The 9,107-nt window shown below is 46.0% G+C and overlaps 1 protein-coding gene across 1 annotated transcript; it reads left to right on the forward strand.

The window, feature by feature from the left end:
- The first annotated feature begins 66 nt into the window (after positions 1-66).
- Positions 67-2,400, forward strand: HTR5A (5-hydroxytryptamine receptor 5A). The gene is made up of 2 exons (XM_026052990.1): positions 67-801; positions 1,439-2,400. The coding sequence occupies exons 1-2, from the start codon at positions 67-69 to the stop codon at positions 1,769-1,771; spliced, it is 1,068 nt and encodes a 355-aa protein (XP_025908775.1). The 3' UTR covers positions 1,772-2,400.
- Positions 2,401-9,107: the final 6,707 nt, after the last annotated feature.

A 9,107-nucleotide genomic window follows, 5' to 3' on the forward strand; every position in this document is an offset into this window, starting at 1 on the left:
CGGTGCCGCCGCTTCCCGCGCGCCATGGAGAGCCCCCGGGAGCGCGGGCGGTAGCGCGGGCCGGGCATGGAGCGGCCGCTCAACCTGAGCTGCCTCGGCGCCCCGACGCCCGCCGGCAACCGCAGCGCGGGCACGGCGGGCCTGCCCGGCGGCCGCGCGCCGCTCTCCGTGCTCGGCGTGCTCGTGCTCACGCTCCTGGCCATGCTGGTGGTGGCCACGTTCCTCTGGAACGGGCTGGTGCTGGCCACCATCCTGCGCGTGCGCGCCTTCCACCGGGTGCCCCACAACCTGGTGGCCTCCATGGCCGTGTCGGACGTGATGGTGGCAGCGCTCGTCATGCCGCTGAGCTTGGTGCGAGAGCTGTCGGGGCGGCGCTGGCGGCTCGGCCGCTTGCTGTGCCACGTGTGGATCTCCTTCGACGTGCTGTGCTGCACCGCCAGCATCTGGAACGTCACGGCCATCGCCCTGGACCGCTACTGGTCCATCACCCGGCACCTGGAGTACACGCTCCGCACGCGGCGCCGCAGCTCCAACATCATGATCGCGCTCACCTGGGCGCTCTCGGCCTTCATCTCCTTGGCCCCGCTGCTCTTCGGATGGGGAGAGACCTACTCGGAGGACAGTGAGGAATGCCAGGTCAGCCAGGATCCGTCATACACCATCTTCTCCACCTGTGGCGCCTTCTACTTGCCGCTCTGCGTGGTGCTCTTTGTGTACTGGAAGATCTACAAAGCAGCCAAGTTTCGCATTGGGTCTCGGAAGAGCAACTCCATCACCCCCATCACCCCAGAAGCCCTTGAGGTACGTTGTTGTAGTTGGGTTGTGCTCCAGAGAAATTCTGATAGCAAATGAGCAAATGAGCCATGCCAAAGTGGGGGCGCATAGGGAGGCATGGGATTCCACCTAAACTATGTGAAATAACTTGGAGAACAACGGTATTTTGGAGGAGGTTGTGTCTGCGCACACAAAAGACACAAATGTCCTTATAAATTCATCCTAAATCATGGCTAGATGGCATCAACTTATCCCCAAGTTGACTGTTTGTGCACCGTGAGGATTTCTGGGGGCTATTGTATGTTTAAAACTCTTTTTTTCTCACTATTCTCGGAGAAGGCAAGGACACTTTTGCATGGCATGAGTGTGTGCGCCTGTTCTACTGACCCAATTGTAAATCATCAGTGTGCTTAGTGTGACACCCATTACCAGCTCTGTGTGACCAGATTTCACTACTGTCCGTAGTTTGTATCCTCACTTCAAAGTAATCCTGTTGCTGAGAGTTAGGGCATGCAATCAATCACCCATCAATTACAGTGTCATGTAGACAGAGCCCCTTTCCCCACAAACTCCAGCTATCCTGTGCATGATCCAGTTGTGGTCCTGCTTCATGGGATCAGATGGCCAAGGCACATATACTACAACTTGTCCTTGTGTTTGGCAGGTGAAGGAAGCTGCCCAGCAGCCACAAATGGTCTTCAATGTCCGTCACGCCACCGTTACCTTCCAGACGGATGGAGACACGTGGAGAGAGCAGAAGGAAAAGAAAGCTGCCCTCATGGTGGGCATCCTCATTGGCGTCTTCGTGCTCTGCTGGATCCCTTTCTTCATCACGGAGCTCATCAACCCCCTCTGTTCGTGTGACATTCCCCCCATTTGGAAGAGTATTTTTCTATGGCTGGGCTATTCAAATTCCTTTTTTAATCCACTGATCTACACTGCTTTCAACAAAAATTACAACAATGCCTTCAGGAACCTGTTCTTCAGGCAGCACTGAGCAGGAGAAGGGAAGTGTTCTCGCTTCCCCAGGAACCCGATTTCAAAGTTCAATGAATCCTTTCAGCCTCTTGAGGAAGTTCAAAGCCACAGACGATGCTAAAGCTTTATATCTGTGGGTCATATCTAAGACCTAGCAGAAGTCCCAGTTCCTACACAGACTCGCTGTCCCAACTTCCAGGTTGATTGCTATTTTTCTCTGCAAACAGCATGCAAGGACTTCTCTGGCCAACAATGAAACCTTCTTCCAGACCCTGACTGTGTCCCTCCCACCGTCAGCGTGACATTCTTGGGACATTGGGTGGCAGTAATGCAGCAGAGGAGTCTTGTGGAAAAGAGTCGTGCTTGAAACTCTGCTTTGGCCATTGCTGCCTTCTCTCTCAGAGCGTTAATCAGCTTTGTCCCACGTGCAAAGCTGTGATGTTTTAATGTCAGAGGGCTTTGTGACTGTATATAAAAGTAGATATTTAATGGTTTGGTTGAAAAGACCAAAGTTATCTTGTCTTTCACAGGTTGAGACTGTCAAATGTTTGTATTTGGGGCATAAACCCCTCAGTAAGGGTGAAGAGCAGACTCCAAATGCCTTTTCTCACATGCTTTATCAACAGTGGATTGTACTATTTGCTGTTGGATTCCATGTAGCAAGTTTTGTTTTGTTTTTTAATCATTTATTGTGGAAGCAAATGCATGGTTCACACCAGAATGCACAGGAATGTCCAGGAAATCCACTGCTCATTCCCTGCCTGCCCAGCAATGGCCTCTGCTTTGGACCTTTCCTTGCTGAGGTCAGAAATATTCAGGTGCTCCTTGATTGTGAGGATTAAACCACATTTCACGGGAGAAATAATTTGAAATCTTGAATGTGTTCTGCGCAGTTGTGGGATTGATTTCTTGTAGTTGTGGGGAGATGCATAGGGTGGATTTCAGACTATCAATGAAGAATTGTTTTGGGCTATTTATAAGTATGATTCAAAGCTTAATAAAGTCGAAAGAGAGGTCCTGTTTAGTTCCAGGGAACACTGGCTTGCAGGTAAGGTGTAGTTAATGCAGTTAATTTTGGTACTGGAAGTCTAAGAAATCCATAGAAATAATTCACTACAAAGACCAGACTGAATTCTTCCTCTCCCTCCTCTCCCACTCTTCTCCCTCCCAAAAGCTCCAGTCCTCCTGGCTGGTTATTGCTAGTTTACTCCCCGTCTTTCCACCTTGCCAACATAATTATAGTAGTTAACATTTCACTGCTAGAATTAGAATTACACACCTTACATCACTGTAAGAGTGACAGACCTTCCTAAAATGAAAAGCACTAGTTTTAACATCAATTTTTAAGGGGCAGCCCTGAAATCAGGCTGGGACTGAAATGTGGAGGAAAAAGACAGAATCAGAATGAAATGATTTCATGTCAGATATCTCAAGAAGGGAACAAAAATATCCTCTAGAAATCACTAGAAAACTCACTGATGGTGGATAGGATTAATTATTATTCTTAGTGGATCAGGAGACAACAAATGTTAAGGCTGTCACAGATCCTTTAAACCAGTCAAAAATCCTGGTATTGTCCATAAAAAAAGATCTTTACCTTCTCATCTCTTGGGACAGGAGAAATCTTTATATCTCAATGTGCTATGAAGCCTTACAGCTCTTTCAGGACAAGCTGGACAAAAATCTACCGTGAGCAATATAGATGTCACTGATTCTGCCTCAAAGCAAGAAGAGGAATAAGATGTCCCTCCAGATCTTTTTCAAATCTACTTTATAACAGTCTATTAGAAATCGTAGGTAAAGTCCTGCCCTTATTGAAGGCAATGGAGAAAGTGACTTCAAGAAAATCAGAATTTTATCCAGCATATGTTGTCATGTGAAAGGAATATTTTAATGATAATTAATTGAAGGAGAAGTTGGGTGGGATGGGAACAGTTTTCAAACTCTGCTCAACTGGAGTGTCCAGCCCAGCTCTTATGCTAACCATGGGCAATCTCTCTACAGCTAGTAAGAAGGTGGGGTTTTTTTGTTTGTTTTTGGTTTTTTTTTTTTTTTTTTGTTCCTGAAACTTCTATCAGTGACATCTCTGACATATCAGAAATTTTAATAAACTCCCGAGCCACTTTTTACCTAGCTAATAAGGTTGCATTGCTTCCTCTGGACAGTCCATCACCGACGCAAGGCTGGTCTTTCTGACAGCTCCCTACTACCGTCGTGTGAAGGGCTGTGCAGCCCAAAATGAGTTGGAGAAAATGCTTCCTTGTCCTGCCAGCCCTTCGGTTCAGCTTGCCAGGGCCTCAGAGCAGATGGGCTGCTTGATTCGTCTGAACAGCACTCCTCTGAAATACACCTTTTTGAAAACTGTTATGCTTTTAAGCACATAAAAGCTTCTCCAGTTCAGAATCAGAACAAATAACTTTAAAGCTAAACGCAGTTGGGGGGAAAAAATGTCCCAAATGCATTGTATTAATTGATTAGACAACTCTTCATCTATATCATTAGGATCTCCTTGCTATCCTTGTCTTTTTTTTTAATTCTTAAACCACTTCAATAACTCTAATGCTGCTTATTTAAACACTCTGGTCAGGCAAGAGCTGACCAGGAAGCTGGAGGGGTTGGGGACTTCAGTCCGTTATTTTAACACCTGATGTCACATCTGCACAAGCCCCAGTGGCAGCTAGGGTCATTGTGTCTGTCCCCATTTTTATTTGTTCTTTGACAAATATCATAGATTCCTGGTCATTTCTTCTATTTCATTTGGTGGGGGATCTTTGTTCTGCCCATGGAATAAACTGCAGAATTAAATTATGTGCTGTATAAGTAGACATAAATTAAACTCAAATCAATAGTAAAGGTTCCTACTTTTGCTGCAGCTCAGTATCTGGGATGAAGTTTCCCTTTATTATATCCTATATTTATCCATGATATGCCTTATAAAGAGACATGAAGGAATTATGTCACCAGACAGTTGTGATTTGTCTGTAGTTGTGGATGGTCCTCACTGTCCTGGCCTACATCACATCCACATTTGTTTGACAACCCACATCTGGTACAATCCATCCTCATCTTGTGTAACTAATAGCTCCCAGCTGGTCACAAGTTTTGTTCATCAGAATCTCAGTCTAATTTGCAACTATTTTATGGGCCGGTTCCTACAGCTCTTGCTTGAGATTTCTCTTCTTGAACTCTTCTTGAGCTCTGCTGGAGATTTAAGACCAGAGGCTTTGCTTTTAAATATCAGTCTAGCAACCTGGTATGAGCAAACAGGAAAAATCTTGGTATTTTAGTAGTGATACTGAATTTGCACCTCAAGCCATGCAGCTCTTACCAGAGCACAGCGAAGGGGCCTGAGGAAATTCCAATGCTGGCTCAGCTGCCTTTTACCAATCTCCCAGTATTCAGATGCATATTCTGAGTTGGTTCCCGGGGATCCAAACCATGTTTGAGGACAACTCAAGCTTCAAAGACTCTGTCTTGTATCTTCATGTTCCCATTTATAAAACAGAATAAGTGATGTGAAGAGATCTACCTCACTGAGACCGTATGAGGCTTAATTAGTCGATGTTTATCAAGTAGCATAAGGTGGAACACTCTGCTATAAACGTCAAGTAGCATTATAAATTTGGCTTCTATTTAATTTCTCAGAAGAACATTATTGCCCGTTATTATTGAGTTTCTATGCCATTCAATGGCAATATAATAATTCCAGAAAAGATTTAACTAACTTTCTTCCACTTACAATGAATTTATTTTCCCCTCAGCTCTCTGACGGTTCAATGAACTGCGTAGAACATGTAGTATGGAGACTTGATAACCAGAGCAAATAAGGGCTCTGCTGAATGCCGCCTATTGAAGGTCTCCTTGTGACGCTGAATACATATTGTCAAGGTCCAAGGAGCAGCAACTCTCAAGGCAATCGGCTACTGCATTTCCTTTATTTTTAGAGAGAAAGAAAGGTCACAAAAGAGTGCCCATGTATTAAGTGGCAAATTCGCTTAACACCTTCCTCCTCCACCACACAGTGCTGACACTTGTTTTCAGCATAGCCACATCAAGCAGGTGACTCGGGGATATGTGCCGATGCTGTGCAGCCAGAGATGGGCCATGAATGCTTCACGATCCCTTAATTTCCATTTGTTTTTCCTCAAAGGCTTGGTTTGAGCTGCTTCATTTAAGAGGGAGATGTCACCGATTTAGACTTCAATCCATTCTTGTGCCTGAACTGGTTGCAGGAGCAATCTGGAACAGCGTCCCAGGGAATTGGGATGGTATCACATTCCCCTTGAGGACATTGGGGTAAGTCACCTATGGCAAAATCCACATTCCCATTAAGATACACACCACAACTGCCAGTGTATTCACTGATTTATTGAAAAGACGTGGCCAAAAAGCTCTTGAAACAGTTCTAATTTTCAATAATTTCAATAAAAGTCTGCAAGACAGCTGAAGTTCTGCCAGGATTTCAAAAGGGCAAACTGAGCGAGCCAGGTATTTATAAGGCTGATACTATTACTGATTTGCAGCTTGAAATCGATCCCTGGCAAAAGCATGGAACAGCTGATAAAGAACTCAATGAATAAAAAATTACAGGAAATAAATATAATTAAAATAAATGAGCTGGATGTCTTTCTCTGATTTCAGCACATGGCTCATTGCTAATGGTGATATAGTGTACTCGTTCTTCAGCAATGAATCTGACTTGACAACCCTCTCTCAACGCTTTCCTGAAGAAGTAAATAAAATAAGAAATCAATATGGAGTTCAAACTGTGCAATATTTGCAAATGACTCGTGGAGTGGAGAAGGTGTAAATAAAGAAAATGAAGTCAGTTTTGCAGAGAAATCAGGATGCAAGTCCAACAGGGACGTGCTAATTTGGTGTGTGTAGAGCCATCCAAGCAGGGGCAGGGAGCAGGGTCTGTTCTTTCATCCTGGGGACAGGGATTGCATCAGGGGCCAGAGGCTGCATGGCACCTAAGCAGGTCAATAGTGCAAAATTTAAGTGTGATAGGGAAAAAATAACATTTCACCTGTGTGTAGACTGTGTGTAGGTATGGATTTGAAGCCTGGTCGACGGAGGAGAGAATACCATTTCACTGCATTCTTCGCCTTTTAGCTCTTTCCCCCACTCCATACACACTGCCAGGCTGTCCAGCCTGAGTCCTTCAAATCATTGCTCAATAATCTTCCCATGCTGAGGTAGTCAAATACTTTCCCTAATCAGCCTAAAAAGCAAGACAGATGGACCCTTTCCCTTCATCCCCCTGGGCATTGCTGCTGCTTCTCAGCCTGGCTAATGATTTTGGTGGTGGGAACAGCCTCATCTGCTCGTCCCAGGTGATGTGAGAGCACCCATGGCTTCAGTGCTGGTACGTCTGCTAGAGGAGGCATGGGGGCTTTGGGGGATCTTGGAGGCAACCCATAAGAGAAGGGAGAAAATTGGCCATTCTCAACAAATAAATCCAAAATTTTTCTTCTTGCAGTGCTCTGTGCTCCTGCTTGAAGCAAAGCTGGCCAGGCTTCCTTGGCGGGGTGCCTGGGCATCTGCATAGGAACAAAGGTGAAAAACATCTCCTCATCCCGCCGCACGCTGCCCGGGAGAAGGAACATTTGCTGCATTATTTAGGTATCCGTTTTTTTCAGTTCAATCCCCTTTGCTGGGTGCTAGGTTCAATCCCCACACTGCTAGGTGCAGAAGGTGAAATCTCTGCATCATTCCAAATTAACTACTCTTGGCCAGATCCTCTAATTTGTTGAAGTTTTAGCCTGAAAATTCACACTTTTCATCATTTCTGTGATGCAGCCTAAAGTCACCCAGTCACCTCCTGCCCTCACACACCCACAGCAGAGGCAGGAGGAGTGGGAGAAGGTGCCAGCTGGGAAGTCAATCCTCCTGTTTCTCTCTGGACTCTGCTCCCTTAGGTTGAGGCTAGATTATTGCTAGATTAATTCACCATTTCTTTCCCCAAAGAAATCAGGGAATTCTCACAGAGAGGTCCCAGAGACCCCTTTGGTAAGGAAGACAGGCAAAGGCTTTGGCAGCTTAGCTGCATATTTTTAAGAGTGGCTTCTCTAACCATGGCTTGTCTGGTGCATGAAGGAGTTTTACCCAGAGCTCTCGCAGGTTCTGGGTTCGTCATGGGTCCCCCATCCATGCAGGCAGGACTTGTGTCTCCTGCCACCTCCCACTATGGTGTGTGGAACCGTGGGATGTCAGGAACTGCTCGTCCATGGTGTTGAGTGAGCACAGATATGCCACAGCATCTCTAGCACAGCTGGACCAAGCGAGGCTGGTGCCAGCCACAAGAGCTTGGCGCATGTGGACTTAGGGACAACTAAAGCGGTCGCTTTGCAATTCCCTTCTAGAGCTGAGAGCGGCTTTGTGCCCGGCTCACAGATTACCTTAGGGGGTAATCTCAAGGTTGGGGAGGATAAATTGATGCAATGCCAACGCCTGAATTATTGGCAAACCGCAGAGCGTATGGAGCCTCTCTCGCAATCATCTGTGACTTGCAAGTCTGTGATGCTTTTCTCCCCTCAGCTGCTTGCCCGATGCCAGGGTTTCCAGGCACAGGAAGGCACGATGCCCCTGCCGTGCTGCTTGGACGTTGCACACGCGCCTCACGGCCTCGTGCAGAATATTAAACAGACACAAAGACCGCAGCAGAAGCAAGGTGCAAGGCAGTGCTGGCACCAGGGGCTATTCACAATGTGCAATTTGAGCAGAAAAAGAAGCTACAAGCCTGTGGTATGCCGTAATTAAGATTTTCTGAGGCTTTTTAAGAGGGGGCAGGTAGGAATTGAGGCCATGCAGGCAGCCCCACTCCCCAGCTTCCTGCAGTTTTGCTCTCTGTTGAAGCCTGGACCTATCTTACCAGGGGTTTCAAAGCACATTATCCTAGCTAAAGCCTCAAGGCTACTTTATAAGCAGGTGTTGATAGCTGCCAACCAAAATGAAGGTCAACGCTGCTTCTTATTAAAATGACTACTTACTGCATGCAGAAGAGTTGATAAGTAGCATAAAGCCTTTAAATTTCTCCCCAAACCCTATCAGTAGTCAATATTAGTATTCAGAACAGCACAAAAACTTTTGAACATAAGGTATTTCACAGAAAATCTGCTGCTGCTTCTGAGCAGAAGCTTCTCCATTTCACCTCAGTCACTATTTTAAACATATCTTCAAGCTTGCGTATATCCTCTTGTAGCATGAGTGCAAACATGTTCTCAGTTACCTTTCACAGGTGATTTCTTGATGATTTGCATGAAAGCCTCATGGGTTGGGCTGATTTCCCCAGTCTGAGCTGACAGGCAGCAGCTCCTGCCACAAAGAGCCCTGTCACCAAACAGGTCATCCCT

Source organism: Nothoprocta perdicaria, unplaced genomic scaffold, assembly GCF_003342845.1.
Source record: "Nothoprocta perdicaria isolate Ctin4 unplaced genomic scaffold, notPer1 scaffold_95, whole genome shotgun sequence".
NCBI classification, from domain to species: domain Eukaryota; kingdom Metazoa; phylum Chordata; class Aves; order Tinamiformes; family Tinamidae; genus Nothoprocta; species Nothoprocta perdicaria.

Excerpts from the sequence above, each read along its gene's own strand:
- HTR5A (XM_026052990.1), top strand. The coding sequence starts at position 67 with ATGGAGCGGCCGCTCAACCTGAGCTGCCTCGGCGCCCCGACGCCCGCC. Across the intron at positions 802-1,438 it reads TCACCCCAGAAGCCCTTGAG|GTGAAGGAAGCTGCCCAGCA; the intron begins GTACGTTGTTGT and ends TGTGTTTGGCAG.